General features: G+C 41.4%; 1 protein-coding gene across 2 annotated transcripts in view; it reads right to left on the bottom strand.

The window, feature by feature from the left end:
• Window positions 1-25,903, bottom strand: part of LAMA4 (laminin subunit alpha 4) — a 145,654-nt gene that overhangs the window by 78,730 nt on the left and 41,021 nt on the right. Inside the window, exons 3-8 of one of the 2 annotated variants that reach the window (XM_082731914.1) lie at window positions 21,924-22,048; window positions 15,892-15,972; window positions 6,217-6,431; window positions 3,900-4,007; window positions 2,195-2,346; window positions 103-213 (exon numbers count right to left, since the gene is read on the bottom strand). In XM_082731914.1, the coding sequence (XP_082588040.1) occupies window positions 103-213; window positions 2,195-2,346; window positions 3,900-4,007; window positions 6,217-6,431; window positions 15,892-15,972; window positions 21,924-22,048 (792 nt within the window). The remainder of the gene's footprint in view (window positions 1-102; window positions 214-2,194; window positions 2,347-3,899; window positions 4,008-6,216; window positions 6,432-15,891; window positions 15,973-21,923; window positions 22,049-25,903) is intronic. The other variant, XM_082731915.1, reaches the window with a different exon arrangement.

Genomic DNA, 25,903 nt, shown 5'->3' with positions numbered 1-25,903 from the left:
CATTTTTCCTGCACTGTGTTAAGCCTTGATCGTTTGCGACTAGCCAGGCTCATCCCAGCTAAATCCCTTCTCTGAAGGCAGTCCCAGAAACTGAATACGTACCCTTTCCTCTAATTCTTCCACGTCAGACAGAAAGCTTTTCATTGTGTTCTCAGCATTGTTGATTTGTATCTTTCTTAGGACATACTGGTTTTCTCTTTCTAACAATTTCATCTGTGAAAAAAAAAAGAAGTTTTGAAAATAGTCAGTAGATGTGCACGCCAAGTTTTGAAAAGTATCCATAAAAGGGGGCTTGGGTGACCAGTTGGTTAAGTGTCAACTCTTGGTTTGTGGCTCAGGTAGTGATCTCAAGATCCTGAGATAGAGCCCTGTGTTGGGCTCTGCATTCAGTGCAGAGTCTGCTTAAGACTCCCCCTCTCCCCTCCCCCTGCTTTCTCTCTCTCTCTCTCTCTACTCCCAAATAAACAAATATTAAACACACACACATACACACACCCCACTTTCAGTACAAGAGGACCTAGAGTAAAATGTGAGCTTTTGTTACCAGTCTGAAGGCTGCTGTAAGCTGGTATGAAAGTTGGGGTCTGCACAAGGGTTCCAACAGCCTTCGGGGCTGAATTTCTGCAAGCTCTGCTCCCTAGGCCAGAGACCCTGACCCAGTTTGTGCTCACCATGGAGGAAGGGCTCATTTTTCTAATTTCACAAAGGCACCCTTTAGACTAGTGGAGGCCCAGGGTGTCTGACCTTTACAATTTCTATTTTGGCAGGCCCTGGAGGAAATGATCAACCCACAGGGATCCGTGTAATGGGAAATGGAGTTTGGACATTAACTTTTATTTATTTATTTATTTTTTTGGAGAAGAACAGCAATGCTCTTTATTTCAGATCATTTGCCCTTTCTTTTCCATTTTTGAGGAGTTTGGTCTAATGTAGCTTTACCTGGATGACTTTGGACTAAGCCTTTCAATCTTGGCACTGACTTCCTGTCGGCTCTAATTACACTTATCTTGAAGTTATGTTGTTGAGGAAAGAGAGTTCAAGTGGTATCAAGAGGCCTGAGTCTGGGCAACTCCTCTGAGAACTAGTGCCTCCATGTGTCCAAACAGACGAGTGTGCATAAGAATGATTCCTAAGTTTAGAATAGAATGCTCATAGAAGTCCATCCAGCTCTATGATTTCATGATTTCTGCTTTACTTTACATTTTGCATATTTGGCCAATTGCTGTCAATATCATTTATTTGCCCCTCTAAAAAGTTGAGTAATGAGCACCTTCTAAGGTAGGTACTTTTGCAACTTCTCTACACATATTTCTTGGTGAATTCTCTCTACAGCCCAGGAGATTGGTACAATAATGACCCTCAGTGCCGACGGAGAAAACTGAAGAATGAACAGGTTAAATAACTGACCCAAGGTCACATAACTGGTAAGTATCAGAGCTGGGATCTGAATGCAATCCATCTGGTTTCAAAGTTAATGCTCTTAACCATTATGTGAAATTGACAGAGTAAAAATCTGTGCCAGTATTAATTCCATTATGCTTTCAGTTAATTATTACTGTTTTAAAAAATAACTGTTGGTTGTGACAGAGACCATAATTTAGAGGGGGAAAAACACCTCTTAAAGTTTAGGTATAGAAGCACTGTTACAGTCTACTGTTTTTGACTGTTGTCTGACTGTGTATAAGGTATTAACCACTAGACCTGTGAGGAGACACTGGGCAAGGATGTTGGTGTGCTTCAGTGTGTGTGTGGATGGGCAAATGGGAGAGACTGTGTGTCAGTAAGAAGGCAAGGTAAGGGTGGGACAGCGAGAGGGAGAGAGCAGGAGAGAGGTTTCTAGAGAAACCCCTCAAAGCCCTGGAAATTGAGGTAAAGGTAATGGTAAGTTTGTGGTAAGGACCTGAAATGTACATTTCTACCCAGGAAGTAAGAGTGTTTTCCTTCCCTCAGTAGATTGGTACATAGAAATTGCTTGTTTTAGTTGTTGCCTTCTCCACATTGACTTCTTTTATACATGGCAGCTCTTGCTTTAGATTGAAGCTCATGGCTACAATAAACTTTTTCTCATTTTCTAGTCCAACAACCTATCTATAATACAGCCATGGGACTCAGATGACAGAAGGGGCAGGAGTTACAGGAGCAATCCTGTAAGACCAGCAGGAGATACAGCTGAAGGTACAATGGGGCTGCCTACCTTGAGGAGGGAGAGGGTAGAGTTGAGTTCATTCACGTGCCTATGAGCAGCCGCACCGGAGGAGACACTCAACACACCGGATTTGCTTTCTTCAATGGAGAGTGCCGCTAATCGAAGGTCATCTATCAGATCCCAGATGCACTTATCACAGCCTGGAGGTAAAACGGATGTGTTATTTCTTTAAACAACTGAAAGTCATCCGGGAAGTATGTGCTCTAGTAGATCATTATATCTACTTCTTTGCTTAATATTATTTTTATGTTTGTTTTCTGAGGAGCTCTTCTGGGTCACAGAACCAATCCTTACCCTCAAAGTACACTGGTGTCCAAGATGACTCAAACTGTACATCGGGCACTATCCTCACTGAAAATCTAACAGAACGAACAGCGCGTGCAACTGGGCAAGTAGGCTGTCGCGGACACCAGTCGCTGAATTGAGAAAGACAGGAAGCAGAAAAGGGCAAGCCACTTGCAAGGTGGGTGGGGGAGGAGAAGCACACTGTCCACTTTTCCTTAGTGGTGGGACAGGCCTCTGGGTTGGCTCTTTTCATGCCAGGCTTTTGCTTGGTGCCTGCTGGCTGTTCGGTTGGCAACAGTTGGCTGTTTGGTAGGCAACCCCTCTTTCCTATTCCTATCCCAGGGGTGGCTCAACGCCTCTGCATGGCCTGACCTCATGTCTGGACAAACACTTCAGTGAGAAGGGGGTCTGTAGAATGTCACTGTTTGTGAATATCTGCTCAGCCTGGGCATGTGGTGAAGTAGGTCGTAGTTTCTCCCCACCGCTCGCATTTCACATTTGAGTTCCGCTTGCCGCTGTCATCACCTTCGTCCCCCACCCCCTGCTGCTCCTGGGGGGCCCAGTGCCCACTTATGCGCACTAAGGAGGACAACAGACTGTGCTTTGAAACCTGTTTGACCCAGTCTCTGAAATTTTTCTGTTCCCAATCTCTATTTCTCAGACTATGCTCTTTTCTAGAGAACCAATAAGTGAAGACTGAGTGTTAATAGTTGTTAATATGTTAATTTGTTATTTGAAGTTTAACATGGTTTTACGTACATGCTATAAGAATCAACTATAGCCTTTTCTAGACGAAGGGTTTGAAGGATGCCCGAGAAGTCATTAAGACCAGCTCTGGGCTTTTGTTTGGAAGTGTTACAACAGGTTCCTGCACCATCAGGACGGCTCATGGTTTGATTGATTGGAATGACAGAGAAATCCAGGAAAGTAAGACTTCAGCTCCATCCCATAAGGCCTGAACATTTTTTTTTTCTGCTGTCATTTCCATTTTGGAGTGATGTGGGAAAAGTCACTTAAGTCGCTTATTGTCTTGGTTTCCCTAGTGTTATAAAGCATTGTCTGTATATCACATTATCTGAGGACTTGAAGAGATGACAAAGAAAAAGGAGCTAAAATGAACTTGGTCACTAGGAATTGTACCTCTGACTCTGCCTTTGCCCATGAGGTAAGATGCTGAATTTAAAGGCTTCATAAAATAAGTTTTCTAAAATAGAGTTGCTTCAATGTAAATCACCCATTTTGCCAATTGAAATCAAGTAGCTTCCGCTTAGGGTCCACTTGGTAGAGGCAAAGACAGGGTTAAAGCCAGGAGGGGGACTTAAGCAGTTTGCAGAGAGGGAATTGCATAGCTCTTCTTAATCCTACACCTGCAGCACATTAGAGAAAGTGGGGTTAGTCAATCATGTACTGTTATTTTTACTTATGGTTGGGCAGTCCATGCCTGTAGGGGGTTCAAAACCTTCTTCCAAGCATTCTCCGGTTACGCTGTCACAGGGGCCTCCCCCACAATTGCACACTGTGGGAAACAAAAACAAGAGGTTAGGGATTTGTTTCTTCATACTTTAGATATGGCACAGTTTTCCTGGTTTCTAGAAATACTGGCTATCAGTATACAGTTCTTCCAACGGGGATTAATCATACTCTTCCTTATGATCGTGTAGAGTGAGTGATGTAGAGATTATGCCCCTCCCCCAATTTAGCCCAGCCCAGGAAGATATTCAAGGCAGTCCTGGGGCAAAAGTAAATCTACATTTTCTAGGACTCCTCTCTCAACTTTTTGGGATTCTGGCATGACTGTGCAATTGCTTCAGTCCAAAAAGATCCTGGGAAGTTTCACAAAGTACAAAATGATCCCGGAACCCATCATTCAACCGGAATTTGAGAGCTCTCCCTTTCATCAGGGACTGATTCTCCAGTTTAATCCAACTCCAGGGTTGATCATTGCCAGGTGTGAGGGAGGAGCAGTACTGGGGGAGGGAGGGAGGAGGCGCAAGAAGGATTTTTGGCTCCCACAGTGCTTGACCCTTGGCAAAGCTGACTCCAAACCTCCAAACGATAGCTATCAGTGGGACGACTAGGAATAATATTGTGGAAAGAATCGGGAACATATTTATGTGAATTTAGAAGACCTGAGAGCCCGTTATGAATCTACTGATGATTTCCAAGAATGTCTTTTGGGAAAAAAAAAAAAAAAAAAAAACCCAAAACAAAACCCCGATCTCATCAGACTGCTCATTTTCCACTGAATTTCTCAGTAGCAATTCATTTGTAATATTTAAAGATTTCCTAAGCTATCTATGCTAGCCATCAGCTGGGATAGTATTGTGAATACTAAGAGGGGAGCCGACCTCTTAACTGTCTTTACAGAACAATCATTAAAAAATCAGCTTCAAGAGGAATGTACGTTGATTACATTTCAGCTGTGTGATGTTCCATAAAATGTAGATTTATTAAACAATTCAGCAAGATTATACTTAATTGCTTCTAACATTAGCATCATTTCTAATGGTGACCTGCATTTATGTGGTATAACATAAGTTTAGCAAATGTTTTGTGAACTGGAGTATCAATGTCTAAGGCTTTGATTTTGCCAATACCCTTTCAGACACCTGCCTGACCGAACCCAGAACTCCTTTCTTGCCTCTGGTTTTATGCCTCAGGGCACCTGGCTTTCTTATAGACAAGTATACTTTTGTTGTGACTTCTGCAGATCATATGTGCTTTCTCTTCAACTTTAAACTCTTCACTTCTTAAAATCTTTTCAGGTGGGAATCAGCTTCTGGGAGGGGAATTCCAGTAGAAGCATCCCTCAAGGGCACAGCGCCTCCTCACCCTGCTTCCTCTTAGTCACAAAAGAGTAAGAAATATTCAGTCTCAACCTTCTTTTGCTCCTAGAAAAAGGCAATTTAATTTTATTTCTAAAGATGTTCGCTCTATGCAGCAAATGGATTAGAGAAATCATGAATAAAATCTGTACATTTTGGTCCAACTGAAGTTTAACCAGGAAGATTTCTTATACTGACCCTGCACTATTTACATGGACAATTTGAGGACATTGGAGGATGACTGAACTGTACCATTGGCTTGCTAATCTATTTCACTAAGAAGTCAGTTTTAGTAGACACAACTGGTAAAAGGGACATAGCTTCCAGAATAAGAAAACAGAGGTAAATCTTTCAAGTTTTCATTCAGAATTCTGGTCAATGATAGGTAATCCATGGAAAGCTGATTCACTTCTTTGATCAAAATTGGAAGACTAGGGGCGCCTGGGTGGCTCAGTGGGTTAAACCTCTGCCTTTGGCTCAGGTCATGATCCCAGGGTTCTGGGATCGAGCCCCACATCAGGCTCTCTGCTCCGCAGGGAGCCTGCTTCCTCCTCTCTCTCTCTGCCTGCCTCTCTGCCTACTTGTAATCTCTGTCTGTCAAATAAATAAATAAATAATAAAAAAATAAAAAAAAATTGGAAAACTAGATGATAAGGTGAAAGTTCATTTGTGTGATGGTCTCATGGTTTATTCTACCCATGAGCTAAGTTGTACTAGTAGTTTTGATAATAATATCTAACCCTGGTGAGTTTAGGGTGCACATTCCCAAGTATAGGGTGCACATTCCTAAGAATGTGCATTGCCATGGAAAAGTGACAAGGGGGGGTACTTGCAGTATTTCCCGAACATCGATCCATCTAAATTCAGTGTACATGCTGGCCACTATCTGCAGTACCGTACCTGCACAGTTCTTGGCTATCCTGGCATCCCCATAGTAGCCAGGGGCACAGCGTTCACACTTGAAACCCGTGGTGTTGCGTAGGCAATTCCTACACTGGCCGGTGACCTCATCACAATCTTCAAAGATCAGGTTGGGATCTGAATTTCCACTGCAGTCACATTTCTTACAAGTGCTTCCAATCAGCAAGGGGTTTCCATAGTAACCTGGGGCACATCTGAGGCAAAAATCACAGGTAAAAATTTAGCAACCATAGTTTTTCTTCTCTTTTATCTTCTCTCCTACCTAAAAGAATATATAGTGAGTATATGTGGATTGCCCTCCCAGAATTCATTTCTACTTTTCCCTCTTCCTAATAGGGGCAGACTTTGTTTTTAAAGAACCACTCACTCTTCCCTATTGTGTTGAAGTCCATCCAGTTTTGTCAGACCTCCAGATGCACGAATGTCTAGACATAAGTAGCGTGTGAACATGTTTGGTCACCTCAGCCACTATGGTATATGGCTGGCATATGATCAAGAGGTGTCGGATATGCTAACTGTACTGTAGGGTCACAGTACTAGGGCACAGCTAAGAATTATCCTGGTCAAAATGTTATTATCTATATTGAGAAACACTGGTATAAATCACTAACTGCCTTGCTCTAGTGAATTGTTCGGAGAACCTAAACTGAGCTACTTAGTGCCTGGCATTGTCCTGGCTACTATGTTTGGCTGAGGAGTGACTCATTCAGAGTATAGCTCAGAGCTCTTGCTTGAGGGGTGTGGGAAGGCATTCTCTCCATCCGCAGGGGAATGAAGAGGCAGGTAGCACTCAGCTCTGGCAGCCATCTTGTGATGGAGGGAAGGCAGTGTGGAGACAAAGCAGATGGCATGGCTGAAAGTACCACAGATAAATTAAATTGGAGCCTGGATGGCCATTATGGTAGACATTTTAATATGTGAGCCTACAGAGACCAGGCACCAAACTGCCTTTGTTTTGGGGGCAGAGATAGTGCCTATGGTCATGCCAGCTGGGTCATTGATGATTGGTTGGAGAGTAGAGGTCAGAATCCATCCAGCCTGTGCTGGACTTGCTAAGTTGTGCCTTTGTTGTGGGGGCAGGTGCTCCTGCTCAGAGGAAGAAATGCTTTTCTCTACTTTTCCCAAAAGAGTCTTGTAGGCCAGGGGAGGCCCTATTGGGAGTGGTGAGACCACAGGCCCCGTCCAAGGTGGTAGCTGCTACTCAGCTCCTGTCAACTGTTTCCACACTGTGGCCTTGAAGGAATGAAGGATCTGTGTTGCCAGACCTTCCTATTTTTAAAACAAGAAAGCTGAAGTTTGGATTTTTATGTGAAACCGCAGTTTTTAAAGGTTGGCTCAAACTTTATAAGAATACTGTATGAGCCAAGCTATAGATGTTTTCTGGCGGACTACCGCCTCCTCTTTGCTGTGACCCTAAACTAGTGTCAAAACTGGCTAACTGGAGTGGAAGACGCTTTGGGAGTGGCTGGAAAGAATGTGTAGTCACCCTTTCATGGAGCGGAAGGTCAGGCGCAGGAGTAGGTTCTCATGTGAAAGAGAAAAAGAAAGGGAGCCCACAGGGGTTTTTGTGATGATAGCAGAGGTGGGGGAAGTCAGTGATGCCTTCAGATGCTGGGTGGACTGTGGGCTGGAATGGGGAGACCAGGCTGGGGTGTGGAGGCCCTGGGCTGGGGCGTTGGCCTTGGACAGAAAAGCAGGAGAGGACTTTCCAAGGAAATCAGGAAGACCGGACCAATAATAACAAGACATTACTTTTTCCTTCTTTTTTTTTTTAAAGGATTTCATGACTCAGAATATTTGAAAAAATAGAGAAATGAAAAAAAAAATCACCTTTAATCCCAAGATCCTAACAAAATCACAGTCTGACATTCTGCATATGTTCTTCCAGGCTTTACTCCTATGACTCAGTTTTTTTAGTGTAGTTGTAATAATGATATACGTTCAATCTTTACACCCTTGACTTGCATTATATCCCTTAGCTTTGCCGAGGTGGGTTTATTTCGTTACACCTGGGAGGTAGGCCACGCAGGCCTGGTGTGCCGAGGCTGAGAAGCTACTTTGGTTTTCCAGGCTCATATGGCAAGGAATTCACAGTGCAAGACCCAGACCTTCTGACCCTGATGTTCTTTCCTTCACTCCACCCTGGACCACACTGCTGCTGCTATAAATGAATGAATGCATTCATCCAACAGAGGGACAATTCATGTCTATTTTACGTAAGGCGTGGAGAGGCAGGAAGAGGAAAAATACACAGCACATGCCCTGAAAGAAGAGGAAGGGAATCCTTCACACTTATATGTAAAATCATGAACTCTAGAAATTGAAGTCCATGAAAAAGATAAGAATGAATGTAAGTGCCACACAACCCATGGAGAGACACCCCCCTGGAGGAGATGTTCAGTGAGTTTGCCATATGAGCCTTTGCACCTCTGATTTACAGGTTCTCTGGTTCCCAAGCCAGCACAGATCATTACTCTATGGAACGCATGGCTCTGGATTGAATTTCTGTCCTTTGCCACGGTTCACCAGAGAATAGGAGACTCTTGGTCCCGCTGAAATGGGACTGCTCAAAGTAGAGTTGGGAATCCTGAGGTCTGGGAGTGAAGGACCTTGTTCAAGCTCACAGAAGTCAGATGACACTTACTTTCTTCACTCTGTTGAATCCCACTGAATATGATCTCTATAGGTTGTCTCTTGGTCTTCCACAAGAGAAAAATCAAATTCTCTATTCTGCAAATCAGAATCTTCCCCCCCCCCCCCAAATATTTTGTTTATTTATTTGACAGACCAAGATCACAAGAAGGTAGAGAGGCAGACAGAGAGAGAGGGGGAAGCAGGCTCCCTGCTGAGTAGAGGGGCTCCATCCCAGGACCCTGGGATCATGACCTGAGCCGAAGGCAGAGGTTTAACCCACTGAGCCACCCAGGTGCTGCTGCAAATCAGATTCTTAATCACAGGGGCAACCTACTTTGAGTTTCAAGAACATCTTTTGGTGGTAGGTCCAGAGGCAATTCTGAAGTCATAGCCTAAACTTCAACTCTACAAATTTTATTGAATAAGCATGCAAAGGTTTCTTCCCATAACACCCTATAATCTCTTACTTCTATAGTCAAGAAAACTAGAGTGTGGAGAAGCTAAATAATTTATTCATTACTGCAGGGCTCAACCCTATCATGGGACTCCAAGTTTAATGCTCTCGGTGTCCCACAAGTCTGGCATTAAATGAATTAGCTAATTAATCAATTAGTGATTAGAACAATTGAATAATCAAATGCTATCAATGCACCCAATTCCTACCCTCAAATAACAAATAACAAAGATTCAAAAGGACCAGCAGTTGGATTTAGAGTCAGAACTGGAGCCTTGGTACCCAGTAGTCTGGTCCTATCTATTTTCCTCCCCCATAATCTCATTTCTAGCTTTACTAATGACTTGATTCACTCAAGGAAAATAGAGCTGATAAATTTGCAGTGTAAACAAAAAAACTGTGGTATATGAACATTGTCATTTCAGTTAGTGATCATATTATTTGGGCAAAACGGAAAACAAAGAAATATGTTTTGGGGGGAAAAAAGATGTTGACCCAAAACTACTGTTCTGGGAATTTTTGCAGCTCTTTTCCCCTCTTCTGCTCTTTCTCCTTTGCTTTACCTCCTAGGGTCACACAGCTGTCACTGAACACTTTTACTAAGGGTGCCAAAACTCCCAGGTGGCACAGAAATCTTTCAGGGAAGGATGCCATTCTATAGCCATCATCGGGGTTAAATTAAACTCTGGAAAAAAAAAAAAAGCACCTGTTACATAGTAGGTGCCATATAAATGCTTTCTACTTCTCTATGAACGACTGATAAATAAGGCTAGGAAAATGTACCCATTCAAAGTCAGGGTAAGAATCCACGAGGGGGATATGGTAGAGAGTAGGGAGTCCTAGAAGAATTTTTTACATATAACAGAGTTGATAGCATACATTTAAAAAAACGTGGTACCTTCAGAAAGAATCCGACTAAACCCTGGAATCACAAAACTCCGTAAATGTTAACTTTCTCTTCCTACTCCTCCTCTTCTTTATTATTCTTTTCTGTCATCAAGGTCATCATCAACACCATTATCACCATCACCATCATTGTCTCTGATGATACTATATTCAGCCTTTCCTGGTAGGGTTTTAAGGGTTTTACTTTAATTTGTCCCATTCTTCTCTCTTGATCTTTAAGCAAAAAGACCCACATAATAAATTTTCTTACTGTCTTAGCATGTCTCTCATTCCATGGCAAAACTAAATGGATCGGGCTGCCATGGGAGCGAATGTGGAGTAGTGAGGTAGTGAGAACATATACATGTATGAACTAAAAACTCTGGATTGGACGTTGAGGCCCCTGGGTTTGGTTTTGGGTTTACCACTAACCAACTGTGACTCAGATTAAGTCTAATGGCTCCGTGTCTCAGGCTTCTCATCTTTAAAAGGTACGACTTAGGAGTTCCTGGATGGCTCAGTCAGTTGAGCTTCTGACTCTTGATTTCCACCCAGGTCATCATCTCAGGGTCATGAGATTGAGCCTGGCATCAAGCTCTGTGCTGAGCATGGAGCCTGCTTAAGATTCTTTCTTCCTCTTCCTTTACCCCTCCCCCTGCCCCAGCTCATGCACATGCTCTTTCTTTCTTACATAAAATAAGGTTAAAAAAAAAAAAAATATATATATATATAAAATATATTATATATATGTTATATATAATATATTATATTTATATTTTTATAATATAATATTTATATTTATAATATATTTTATATACTATATATTATATTATATACTACATATATATAGTTATAAATGTGTATTTATAACTATATATGTAGTATATATATATATTTATATATTTACAACTTAGAGCAGAGGGAAAGTCACACTGGGATGAGCATGAGAATTGCAAAATTCCTTTCTATAAAGTCTGTACATTTTATAATTATTTGCATCAGATGATAACTTCCATTTGCAACCTCTATTCAGTCAGAGGACACTTTTGACTCACTCAATTCTGTGTCACCCTCTTCCATTTTCTTGGCATGAGGAGAAGTGGAATGGGGATCAAATAGGGCAAACAATGGCTGACTCTCATCACTACAGGTATCTTTTTAAAGGAACATTAACAGTACTGTTATTATATTTTATTTAAAAAAAAGGTATTACTTAAACAAAGTAATGTTGTTACTTTGTTACTTTAACTGTGTGTCTCCCATGTTTCAGATACTGTGATGGGGAAGAGCAGTAGAGAAATGAATGAGATGCTACTTCTCCTGAAGAGCTCCTACTTTAATAGTAGAGACTGGGGGGTAAAAAAAAAAAAAAAAAAAAAAAAAAAAACACCAAATGTGTGATTTTGAGCATGTGGTTGAATCTCTCTGTCTCTCACTTTCCTCCTCTATAAATAAGGATGAGAATGGTATCTCATAGGATTTTTTTTTTTTTTAGGTTTAAATGTGTCATTGTATGTAAAGTGCTTACAACAGCTATCTGGCACACAGTAAGCACTCCACAAATGTTACTATTTCTGTCATCATCGCCATGGTCATCATCTAAATGCAACACGATGTGGTGAGCTCTAGAGTTGATCTTGTGGATTTGGGGAGCTGCAGCACCCACATGCTGAAGTTAAAGTGTGAGGTGGGGAAAAGGACTTTGGGAAAGAGCCAGCCAGGGGCCAGGACAGGCTAAAACACAAAAATCTCACTGTAAAAACAAGGGTGTTTGAGCTGTTTTACATGGTACAGTAAGAGGTTCATATTTTATGCTTTAGACCGATGTTTCTCGAACTTGTGTGTAAAACGAAAAACATTTTCAGAGAATACCTCTTCTAGTGTTCATTTAAATTATCTTTAAATCTTTGCAGAGTTTGAACATTAAACTAGGTAGAAACTCTTTATACCTATGGCTTTTATACATCTTGAAAACCAAAATAAAATTTACAAATAAAACACAAACGAAACTGCGAAAGTAATGAATTCATATTAATAGCATCAGTTCAAGACAGTGGATGATGTTGTCTCGTTCAACTGAAGGGCTACTTGCAACATGACATGGGAGACGATTGTGTGAATTCAGCATCTATGTCCGGCCATGTGCTGGGTGATGACTCAGTTTGCTTTGATGTCATGCCAGTTGACCTCCAATTGTCTGTAATGTGCCACTGACATACCCCCGGCTGTTACTTTCTCCTCTGCTCTGAGGCAGATCTCCTTTTATTATTAAGTGGTTCTACAGAAAGTCCACAACATGTTTAAGTACCTTTTTCCTCAAGATTATCACTGAAATTAAACACAAAATTAAGAAAATATTCACTGGGAACTTATGACCCTCTATGACCATTTCTGAGGACACCAGCGGCTCCTGAGCTACTCTTTGGAGACAGTGTTTTATATCATGCAGCTGTGGCATTAAAGGTGGAGCAGTAGTTCCCAGGCAGTGAGAGGAATGGCGTGAGAACCCAACAGGGAGTCCAAACACACGTCCCGAGGCCTCACTCCTAGAGGTTCTTTTTCAGTGGGGCACGGAGGGGATTTGGGGAAGGCTCAGGAATCCGAAGGTTTCCAGGAGATACAGTCAGATTTGAAAACTATCGCTTGACTATATGATCTCTAAGTACAGAAACACCTAGTGTGTTCTCAGTTTGGATCAATTGTAGTTTTGTTTGAAACAGATGGACGTCTATACAAGTCGGCAACATATTTTGAAAATACCTGTGGAGAGGTCCAAGGTCACAGATACACTGAAAATATAGATTAGATGAAGCTTAACTGCGACAATTTAACCACCTGGCTGTTAAACTCAAAACAAAACTAACTCCCTCCCCCATCAATCCCAAGGTCAAACATGAAGTAAAAGCAGTGAAGGCTATCCCCTTCCCAGTGACCCAGCCCTCTCTGTGGGAAAGTGATCATTCCTTCCACTACACACCTGAAAGGGCTTTGCTTATCTTTGTATTTGGCTTTCCTTTTCTCCCTTGTGATGAATGGTGTTTGGGTTTGTCTCCTGCTCTAGCCTTGACTTTCACCGAGAGCAAAGACCATGTCTTATCGTATCACATCCCTATCCCCTCCACCAATCTGCTGTGTGGTCATTTCCATTTTAAGGAAGAGTCCTCTGGATGGTAAAGTCCATTTTTGGAGCAAAAGGCCTCAGGCCATTCTCTCAAAGACAGGACGGTGTGAGGAAGAGTGGACAGGAGACAGGAGACAAAGTGGAGGGACTTGCTCAGAGCGATCCCCCCCAATGCTGATGGCAGGCTTTGAAGGGCACTAATTTCCCGCACATTTCTTGATGCAGCCTCCAGTCAATGGGAATCTAGGAGCAGGGTCACTGTGCTTCTGAATATCAGAGACAAAATTTAAAATAGAAGTCCTTTGGGAAGACACTTGGGAAGGACAGTATGGGCACAGGGAAAGAATCCAGATTTTTAAGCCAAACCGTGAGAATCCTGGTCCTCCACTCAGCAGTGCTGTGACTGTGGACCAGCCCCATCTCCTCCCTTTGCCTGTTTCCTTATCTGCAATATGACAAAAACCACCTCCTCTCAGGGCGGTGGCAAGGCTGAGATGAGGAATGCAAAGCAGGGAGGACACGGGAGACAAGCAACAAGGGGCACTATCTAGTTCAAAGCTATCATTTCTGGCTGAGGAAACTGCGTTTCAGGGAAACGAGCCAACCTCTCCCAGGCACACTTATGCCAGGGGTTGGGAACTGGACAATGGCCACCAGGGACTCCTGCAGCCACCAGGCCATTTTTATCGAGCATTTCTGAAGTGCCGTGTGCCATACTAAAAACCCCACTGTATCCCCTCATGACAGCGCTAGGAGGTGAACATTCTCATTTTCTCCAAGCTGGAGATGTGGAAATTGGCATGTAGAGCTCACATAACTCGCTCAGGAGGACCCGCAAGGATTGGAGCTGAGATACAAACTTGGCCAGGCTGAAATGACACTTCCTCCATATTTGACAACTAGTGCTCCTCCCTTGACCCTACCCGTCCACCAGATCTGACCAAGCCTTACAGGGTAACAGCAGGGCCAAGGGCTTCCAAGGTGCACCGGGAGGCTGATCACCTACAATCCCACATGTGAGGCAGGCAAGCTATCCTGTACTGGGCCCCCTGCTCTCACTGACAGGACCCGGGTCTGCATCTCTGTGCAACTCTACAGGCCTGAACCCTGAGGGACAGAGACGACTTCTCTTCCGGGAGGCCTTGCTTGTGGCCAGTGGGCCATCCCCGGGGCCATTGAACACCCATTAAATGATGAACTGCTCAATCTCTGTCAGACTAAACGGACTTCAACCTCAGACACTGAGGAGAAAAAGCTCCATCCCTGATTGACCAACAGCCCTCCCTGACTCACAGGGAGCCAGAAAGCGAGCAAGTCAGGGATCTCACATTCCTGAGTCCCGCAGTAAGGAAATACGGAATGAGTGTGTCACAAACATTAATTAACAAAATCTGTCTCTCTCAAAGGATGAAATTCATATGTGCCATGGGCTTTCGCTTTCCCTCTTCCCTCATAGCAAAAAAGAGAGAAAAACCCCTTAAAAAAATCTTCAGTGAAGGAATTACCTATGATTTGTACATTTAGTCATCATAGCAGCTATGCCCTCCGGGTACAGAGATTTTCTCCACACCATAAACACCGTGGCTTTTTAAAAAGGGTTCAGGAGCTACTCTCTGAGAGGTAGAGGGTGTTTTCTGAGGAAGTGAGATAGCTTATCATTTGAGGTTGACATTGGGAGTCCCAGGCCTTTGTGCGGCACATCTGGGGCAGTGGGAGTATGCCGTGGCGAGGTGGGCATGGGCAGATGCTGGACCAGAGGCTTGGGAAGTACCCCCAGTCCTCCCCCCTGCCCCCCCGCATTACAGCACCCACATCATCTTGCTACCCAACCACATGGAGAGGCTGATGTCAACGGCATTTCTGTTAAGAATAAGAAGACTCTTCTGTGAGACTCTTTTAGCAAAAGCCATTTGATTGGAGAAAACTGAGTAACTGACAGGTAGGGAGGATGGGAAATGTCTCGCCAGGAAATCATGCAATGGAAAGCATGACTTAAAGCTCACATCTTTAGTCGCCAAAGTCTTTCTTACTTGAGCAAAGCCCAAGGCAACTTTAAAAAATTAAAAAAAAAAAAAAAAGGTGTTAAATACTGACAGGGATTCAGAAAATCCAAACTCCTGTGAAATTGTTTACTTTTTAGGGGAGGAGATGGTATAAAGAATGGATTAATAATAGGTTCGTGCCTTTGTCAGTGTGTTGCTTTACTGACCCATAGAGGATTCCTCCCCTCCCCCACCTCTTTTCTCTACTAAGGAAGCCTCTCTATCAATTACGCTGCTGGTTCTCAGGGATGGGGAGAGAGATAGTAGTGTTACCAAAACCATCTAGAGAATCTTTTCAAAATATATTCATTTTCCTCTTCACCTGACCATTTAACCTGACCTGGACCCATGGGAGCATATTTTTACAGCTCTCTCTGGGGCATGGGATTTAGGAAGACGTCCCCCGAGTGTTCTGCTCTCCTCTTCAGGCTCACTGAATGGGAGTATAACAGAGCTGATGAGTGCAAGAAACAGAAAGTTTCTTCCCACACAGAAAATAGTGAATTTTATTAGCCTACCTTTCACAGTTAGGTCCAGCATAGTTTTCTTTACAAATACACCGAACGGCTCCATTTTTTCTATAGCAGGATTCTGCAAAACTAGAATTATAAGAGAATATTAGAAGTCAGTTCCACACATCACAGAAAAGATTGTCTTAACTTTTGATTCCATCATCTCTACCTTGGTCCCAGTCAGGTTCGAATGAGTCTCATCATTTGCTTTACTTAAATCAAATCTTCTTCCTTTCAGGAAAGTTTAGACTAGCAGACTCAGATAGAAAATGCCCAAATGTTCATCCACTGGTGAGACCATTTTCCAATGGTCTGCTTACTTATTTTGCCATAGAGGCACTTAATTATTTTTACTTGAAGCAGTGGGAATTTCTAGAATATTTAACGCAAGTCTAAGTCACATTCTCTGAAGCCAGAAATAAAATAATCAAGTTCTTTTATATGTTACCTGTGATTTTTGTTTTTTGGTTACCTGTGATTTTTGATGAAATGAGAATTTCTGTATTCTCACCATTTTCTGTATATACATTGGAAAGTTTATCCCCCTTTTTATTTTATTTTTGCACTAGATCTCTTCCACTCTTCAAGGTCATGGACCACTTCTAAACTATATACTATAATCCCCACTGAACCCTAATTTCTTTGTTGTATACCCTAAAGATTGGGAATAGGGGGTGCAAGGACTGGCTCTTTTGACCAAAGTCACAAAACAAGTACACAAGCAATAAATAGGACCCACAGGAAAAGGATTCTCATCCATAGAAACCCTTCTCTTGATTTCTGTGTGTTTTTTTGCTTGTTTGTTTGTTTGTTTTGGTTGGTTTTTTTTTTTTAGATAATAACAATTTGGACATAGGACAGGAAAGCAATAAAAATATCGTTCAACTATTAAGGAAGGGGAAACGGAATATAACTCTTCACATGTTTGGAAAATTCTACATTGACACATAAATCCAACCGTATCAGGGGGGTGTGAAAAATTTTAAAGACTTACAAATTAATTGGCTTAGGTATTGTGCCATCAATGGAGTGTGACCTGCTGCTCTCACATTCCTGCTTGTATTATCAATTTTACCCTAATGGTCTTTGGAAGGAAGCAAATGATGTGTTTGCTTTGTTTAAAGAGATTTATACAATTAGTCAGAAGATAATATATACTTTGCCATGTCCACAATTTATTTTTTCTGTGTTTGGCTAAAAACATTTCAGCAAAATTTTATCTCTTTGGCCTCTATTCTCCATTTTGCTTGTTCTTATTTTTTTTAGCTTACTTCAAAAAACAGTTAAGAATCCAGAATGTGGACAAACCCTCATGCATGTTTCTTTGAAGATGTTTCTCCCAGCAGCCTGCCCACAGCTTGAAGGACGGAAGCATTTGCCTGTGTCTGGAGTCATCTGCCTTTAGCTAATGTCCTGCTGCTTCAAACAGATGACATTTTCCTTAATTGGAACGATTGCTGTAGCTTCTAGTAGACGGGGAGGATGTCTGGCCAACTCCAAAATAAATAAATGAACTCTGTGCAAATGGTCCCTGGGAATAGCTGTGTGACCATTGGTCTCAGTGGAGTGAGACTCACAAGCAGTGCCAACCATTGAGATTCCTTTTTTTTTTTTTTTTTTTAAATTTAACCAGCATTAATTGTTTATATTTTGCTTAAGGTAAAGTCTGTTTTTGGCTAAGGAAATGAAAACACTGAAACTTTCTCAGCCCACATTAACAACCATGGCGCCCTCTCCAAGTGGATGGGAGCCTTTTGTTCTTGGAAACCTTTATGGAACCTAAGGAAAAATAGACTTAACACTGTTTGCTTGCTTACCTCCCTCAAGCATAATTTTGTTGCTTTCTGATGTGGCTATTGGAACTGGAAATCCAAATCCTGGTCTGGAGGCTCTACTGAAGGATATCTCGAAGTGTAATGCGGATTTCATATTAGGTGACTTTCTGAGCTCAAATAAAAGTCCTGGCACTTTAATTTTTATAGGAAGTAACAATATGAATTTCTAAAAAACTGAAAGGGGCAATGGGAATTTGATTTTGATAAGATATTTGAAAATAGTCAACTAAGTCAATAATAAGGCCTTATCAAAGGCTAGAACCTTACAGGATTCCGGCAAATTTGTCCTGTTCAGTGACCACAGATTACACCTGCCCACATCCCCCCATCCCATCTGCCCTATTTGTAGCCGGTTTCTTTACCCAAGTAGGACTGTTGCCACCTCAAAGAAAGAAGGTCTCTCCCAATTCCTCCACACTCCCACATAATGTTTTTTACTTATACGTGGGGGTATCTTTGCTTTTCTGTCCATTGCAGCAGACTTTTCAACTTGAAATGTACGCTGTTAGAGGCCTCCCGTTTCCATATCTGTGAATATGTGCCTAACTGCAGAGTACATTCCTGGAGACCTTCAACTGCCCTTTGAACCCAGATCTGCTCACACACCCAAAGAGCCTGAGTAGGAATGGTGATCCAACAGAAACTGTTTCCTCCTCCAAGACAGGAAGTTCATCACCTAACTGGCAATTTCTCTCTTATTTATTTTTTTGAAAGAGTCTTCAGAAGAGCTTCTTGATCAATTGAAATACTGTATAACCTAGCTGAAAAGGTGAAACAGTAATTTGTTCTAGGAACTTCAAAATGCTGCTTTATTTTGACCTATTTCAATGAAGTCAGGGCATTTTGATAGTATTGTTTACTACTGTGACTGGCGACTAGTACTATATGACTGTCACATAATAATAAGTGATTGATAAATATTTGTTGATTGCATGTAGAAAAACTTCTTAGTCCACAGGAATTAGGTTCCAAAAGTTTCTTATCTTAAGACATTAAGGTCATAATTTAGGTAAGAAAGTCCTGTCATATTGTTGTGGAAATATTGGTGTTTGGAGCAAACGGTCAAGGAAGAATTCTTGAGACATCTTCGGTGCAAATTGGTTTCTTTATTAAAGCATAGGGGCAGACCGGTGGGCAGAAAGGAGCTCCACTTGGGTTGTGATGGTTGACTAATTATATACTTTCAAGCGGGGAGGGGGTTAGGGACAGCACAAGCCTCCAAGGAATTTTGGAAACAAGCTGAGGGGGCTAGCTATTGTTAGGAAAAGGTCATTTATTATTGTTTAGTAAACGCTCAGTCATGAGACCCTTCAGATGCTTATCAGTGGGCCATATGTTTGGAGAATGATTGCCAACATGTATCTTGGGGTAGAGATAAAGGACATTTCAAAAGGAACTTCTATATATTTAAGGTAGACTCACAGGATCCTGGTGGGGGAGGTGTTGGGGGATAGGTCAGGATAATGTTAAGCTAAGATTGACTTTTGTTTGCCTTTAGAAAAGTGTCAACATCAGGCAGCTGAGCCCCCAGAGGAAGGTTACTCTGGTTTCAAGGACTTGTCAATGGGCTGTAAGTAGTAAGGAAATTTAATTTTTTCCTTTGCCTTTGTTTCCCACATCGACATGCATGGGGCAAAAAGTGCAGAAGTCAGACAATACAATTTAAAGGACTGCCTTTGTAATTCATCTTTAGTTTCCAAAGAAACTGCAGCTCAGAGCTTATAAACCTATTTTGAGCAAATGATGCTACATAGAATCTTCATTTGCATGGGACATTATATGGAGAACCTGTTATTGGAAAGTTGGAGGTAGGTATATTTAACAAGATAATGATAGCATAGCAAGAAAGCAGAATGCTGAACATCTCATCAGATATGGTTAAGACTAATGTTTGAGATCAGAATATTAATGAACGATGAAAGAATCTATCTAGATGAGGCAAAGGGAGCTCATAAATCAGGACACACTTGGATGACTATAACAGAACATTTAATGTTTGAGGTTTCTATTCTCCCTCTCAATACCATCCATTTTGAACATATTGTTGATACCATGAGACATGAAAAATCACAAAGCAAGAACTGAAGCAGTTTAGTGGTTTCTAAAGAAAAATGGGGGCTATAAAACATTTGACTTCTTCACTGACAGACTCATCAGAGGATTTGAACAATCACAAGATTTTAGGTGAAATGTTAGTTGAGTTGGTGTTCAACTAAGAAAAAAAATAGGGGCAGAATTTATTGTCGTCTTTGTTCTCTTTATAAAAAAGTGTATGTGTGGGGGTAGGGGATGATCTTCAGGCCTTTTAAAAGTTATTTTATAAGCATTAGTTAACTTAACCTTTATAACAGCTATCAACTAAATATTACACCCAAACACTTAGAACATTGCCTGACACAGAGCAAGCAAAATACTAGTGTTAGAAAAAATACAAGTATGTATTTAAAAAAGTCAGTAACTAGCATACAGCTTTCTGTCTGTGAGAAACCAACTCAAATGCTCCACACATATTGTCCTAGCCCAACTCTATGAGGCAGATCCTTACACCAACTCAGAAACAAACAAACAAACAAAAAAACAACAGCAGCAACAAAAAAACAACCCAAGACCCAGAGCAGATAAATGAATCAATGAATGGAGCCGAGATCTGAATCTAGTCTCCTTGACCCCAAATCCCATGGAAAGTGAAACATGGAAAGAAAGTTATCTTGTTTGAGATCATACAGCTATTTTGTGCCAAACCACAGGTATGAACCCAGGTTCATTACTCTTCCTACGTGTGGTATAAGAAAAAGTACATATTTGATTTTTGTCCTGGTTTCTGGCACAGAGCTCCTAAAGCTCCTGGAATTCCCTGAGTGATGACTGTCTTTTGTGATTCAGAATGAGCCCATCTCAGGCCTACTTGAGCTTGTGTTAATGAGGTGACTCTTGATGGGCCCCTAAGTAGTTTCAGGTTAGGGGCTGGTTGTCAGAGGTGAAAGCTACTTGGTTCCAGGGTTGGAACTTTGAACCCCATCCCCTTCAACACCAACCTCAGAGTAGGGGAGAGGGGATAGAGATTGAGTTCCAATCACCAATGGTTTCATCAATCACGGCTATGTAACAAAACATACATAAAGTTCTTAAACAACAAAGAAGATTTTGTGGAGCTTTGGGGTTGGTGAACAACCCTGAAATGCATAGAAATTCTACTCCCTCCCATCTCCTCCTCTACACCCTGCCCTATATATCTTCTTCAATTTAACTTGAATTATATCCTTTAGAATAAAACTGTAATTGTAAGTAAAACACTTTCCTGAGTTCTGTGAGTCATTGTACAGAACTATTGAACTTAAGGCAACCCCTGAATCTGTAGTTAGCTGAGCAGATATGTGAGTAGCCTAGGGATCCCATTTGTGGCTGGTTTCTGAAGTGGGACTTAATGTATGGGCTAACTAACTCTGGATAGTTAGTTAATGTCAGAAATGAACTGATTGTAGGACACTCACTTGGCTTCAGAGAATCAGAGAAATGGTTGATATTTGGAAAACCAACCAGCACTATACCAATTTAATTCTGTTTTCTATCATTTTTAAGATAATAAAGCGGCCAGTCATGACTTGACTGTTGGATTTATACATATTATGGACCTGAAAAGAATTCCACTATTTCCATTAAGATGTATGCCTATTTTCTTTAACTTCTCACTCAGGTCAAAACATAGCCAGAAGTGAACATTAGTTTTCTGCAAAATCTTTTATGAGCGGATTGGCCTAAATCTTGCATTCTTTTTATCCGTGTTCTAATTCTGATTGGACAGTTTGCCACCACATGTAGGAATCCTCTTCTCTGTGAAAGTAAGAGGAAACACAACTACTGGAAGTACTGGATTGTGAGTTTGTTTGCATTACCAGTTGTGATCTCCCTAGGTCAAGGGATAGCTGAGAAATTAACCTTGCTGATAAAATCTAGGAGACTCATTTGCCCTTATGATGCTACCCAATATTTGGGGAACAGAGTCATCACCCATACCACAAATTTCCCTGAAAGTGCGTTTAGGCTAAAGACCTTTTCTGTATCTTTTCTAGTCTCATCTCAATATGAGGTACTCAGTCTTTCCACTAAGGTGGGAAAACCTGAGAACTCTGGATAGAACAAAAATAAAAAGTACATAATTAAGGGGATAAGCAGCAGAAGAGAACATCTTCTCTCAGAACTTACTTAGCCACATGGGGTAGGGGACAGGGGCATGGCTGGCAAAACCGGGGTGGTCCTCTGATGGTATCTCCAATATAACCATCTAGACATTTCTCACAGTGCTCTCCTGTCGTGTTCCGCTGGCAGTTCTGTGAGGCAAAAGATAGGAAAATTTGACAAAACCACAAAAGAAATGCTATAAGCAATATATCTGGGAACCAAATACTACTCCAAGTAAAGAGGTTGTGAGGCTCATGGAATTTATTGTGTGGTCAGAACTGGTCAACACAAAGCGGCCTTGTTGGCCAGTCAATACTAGAAAGGGTGGACAGTGGTGGCTGACTTCATCCTGAGCTTCCGTGTGTTCATGAGCAGACTGAGGAGTTTAGGGTTTTCATGCAGAGGGGATAATTCCTCAACAAGCTGATTTTTCTGCTTAGAATGCCTGGTCATCTTTTAAGATCTGTACTAGACCTTGAAACCTCCAGGAATTCCTTCTGATGCCCCTTCTCTGATCCTTCTCCCATTCCACTACCCATATGGTACTATCTGCTCCCAACCTCAGCAGTCCTTCTGCCACATTGTGCCTCTAGTACTGTACTGCCACCAACTCAAATGGAGCAGGTACTCAGTAGAATAGAGTCAACTCAGCAGTGACAAGTTCATGGATTAATTTCTGCCCAGTACTCTAAAGAGGCAATGATGCTAATCTGATAGTTTTTTCCAACAGGACTGAACTGGATCGCTCAAGCCAAAGCCATTAGCACCGTGGTATTTTCATCTCTGTGTTCAATAGAGTAGATAACAGTTGAATAGGGTTTTCAGTGAAAAATTACACCATTAGAATTAGAACATCATCAAAGTCAGCCTCCTGTTTGATCCACTCCCTCAGTAACATCTGTGCACAAGATCTTCAACAGACACAACTGTTTTCAAACAGCTCTCTGTGGAAGAACCTGAGGAAAGGCAAGATGGAGCAGTAGTAAGGTGAAATCTGTGCTCTTGATTTTTGTCTTTGTGTTCTATGGTGAAGTTCAAAATAGACTAACAAAACAGAATAAAGCCTCCAAACATTTGACATGGGTTAACTAGTTTAATTCTTATAATTCTAACGCAAGTGACTATTTTTTAACGCCATTTTACATGTGAAGAGATGGAAGCACAGTGAGGTTAAACACATTGCCCAATAAATTGTCACACAGATGGAAGGAGGTAAAAGTGAGATTCAGACTCAGGCAATCTTGCTCCAGCAGCCAGGCTGTTAATGTTCATATTATACCACTTCTACAATGTGTTAGACAAAAGGCTCCTTTCCCAAAAGAGTCATAAAATGACTACATTAGAATGTGCCATACTATTTTACTAACAGTTTGGACTTCAGATCAAAAGGGCAGAGCTTCTCCACATGAGAAATGCCATCTCAATAACTTGGCCACAGAATCAGTTTAATGTAGTAAGAAAGCCGAAGAGGATCACGTTGGCCTTCCTGTGATTTGTCACATGATTATGCAAGACTAGAGTCTACCTAGATCTATGGTTCTCAAACTATGTCTAGGGAGGTCAAAACCATTCTCCTAATAATACTAAGATTTTATTTATCTTTTGGACTCTCATTTTCTCATGTGTGTAAGGTAGACCCTGGGGCTCCTGGGGCTCCATGACATGGAGATACCACCACAGATATGAGATCCAGCTGCCTTCTCTTAAGCCAAGCATGAACTATATTTTTAATTTGTAAAATATGTTTATATTTTATAAAAGCATATTACTTATGTTAATATGCAATGGATTTATTGCTATTTTCAAATAAATTAACAAGAAAATACTAGAATAAATTTCAGTTTTAAATTCTTTTTTCTTTTTTTTAAGATTTTTATTTTATTTATTTATTTGACACAGAGAGAGACAGGAAGAGAGGGAGCACAAGCAGGAATAGTGGGAGAGGGAGAAGCAGGCTTCCCAGCCCCACGTGAGACTTGATCCTGGATCAGGACCTGAGCTGAAGGCAGACACTTAACAACTGAGCCACTGGGTGCCCCTAAATTATTTTTTTAAAGATTTATTTGTTTTAGAGAGTGTGAGAATGAGGGGGGTTGTGGAGTGGGGAGAGGCACAGGGAGAGGAAGAGAGATACTCAAGCAGACTCTGTGCTGAACACAGAGCCCTATGTGGGGGCTCAGTCTCACGACCCTGAGATCATAACCTGAGCTGAAACCAAGATTAGGTTGCTCCACTAACTGTACTATCCAGATGCTCACCCCCACCAGCTTTTTAAAAGATCTATTTATAGTTTTATTTCAAATGCAATAAACATGGATAACCCCCCACAAACAAGACTCTTTGGCTACTTGAATAACTCTCATGAGTGCAAAGGGCTCAGAAGACCAAAAGTTTGAGAACTTCTGCTCTGTCTAGACCAGTGCTTCTTAAACTTTACTGTGCACACCAATGCCCTGGAGATGTTGTGAAGATGCAGATTCTGATCCAGGATGTCTGAGGTGGGGCCTGGGTATCTGCCATTCTAACAGGCTCCCAAGTATCACCAGGGCTGCTGGTCTAGACTGTACTTTGAGAAGTAGGGGGTCTAGAAACACCTAGACTAAGTAACGTTGTTTGTTAACTGCTCAGCATTGGGCCTTAGCCTGAGTATCTGGCATAAAAACACAATACATTTCACTGCAATGAAGAGTGACCAGAGTGTCTCATAAATTGTAAAATTAAAGGTTTTTGCATATATCAGTTTGTTATTTTACTAATTCATTCATTCACTTAATAAGCTTGGATTCAGCTGATATCATGACAGACAATGAGCTGTGACTTATTCAGATGAAGAAGACCAGATTCATTTATGTGTCATTTTATGAAGAAGACCTGGTTCCTGCCTTTGAGTAACTCACAGCCTTATGAAAGAAGAAGAGAGGCCAACAAACAATTGTGTGCTAGGTGCTGTGACTGAAGTATGTATAAAGGATATACCTATGATGGGGCAAAGAGGGAGAAGAGGTTCTGGCTTTTCCTAAGAAAGTTGGAGAAGACCTAATGGAGCTGATGACATTTAAATGAGGCCTTGAAGGAGAAGCAAGAAATCCCAGGTAGAGAGCAAGGGAGCACAAATTCAGACACAGACTCTGCCCATACAGAATCAGTTTTGGTGGCAGTGAGCAACTCAGTGGGGCAGGAGTAGAAAGCCTTGAAAGATTTTAGAAAGGAGAATGTCTGATTAGGTTGAAAGATGTCTCTGTTGCTGGTAAGGAAGACAGAGTAGGGGAAGGAAAGTGGATCAGGGCATGATGAGTCATTGGGTAGTCATAGCTGTGGTCTGGGATAGATGCTGTGGGTTGGAATCAAGGCAATGGGATGGCAGAGAAGAGAAGAGGCTCTCTCTGGGGTTAAATGTTGGGGAAGATAAAAAGAAAGTTCATGAAGCATCTGGGACATCTTAGTATGAGGGTTTGGCAGAATGATTAATTAACCGAGATGAAGAACATAAGAAGAAGAACATATTCAGGGTTGGAAGAAGAAACATGACCTACGTATAGAGAACTTACTTGCATTCAGTTCCTATTATATTCTCATGTGACCAGGCACAAAGCAACAGAGGACTCTAAGATGTTTGGACATACAATTTTCTGACGTTATTTCAAAACCTCAGTTAGCATGGAACCAAATCCATCCCTATTTGCAAAATTTTGGGGTTTTCCAAGTTGCACCATATTGGAAAATTGTCAAAATTTTGATGTAAGAATTATGCATTTGATCTAGATACCAACTGTATAGTTGCAAGTAAAACAGGAAAAAGAAGTGTCTACAACTCATTTTTTTCTTGCTCTGAGATGTCTAATGAATGTGCTGGTTTATTAATCACACATATTTAGTCTTACAGGAACTTACATTGGTTGATTTCTGTCTTACACACATAATAAAGGAGAGCTGGAAAAGCATGAGAAAAATGTTGATGTCTGCAGAATTTAGAGATGTAGTATCTTTGCTTTCCTGAATGAAGT

The sequence above is a fragment of the Mustela nivalis genome (genome assembly GCF_964662115.1).
Source record: "Mustela nivalis genome assembly, chromosome: 5".
Taxonomy (NCBI): Eukaryota; Metazoa; Chordata; class Mammalia; order Carnivora; family Mustelidae; genus Mustela; species Mustela nivalis.
Note: the sequence above shows the minus strand (reverse complement) of the source record. Positions and strands in the feature narration are given on the sequence as shown.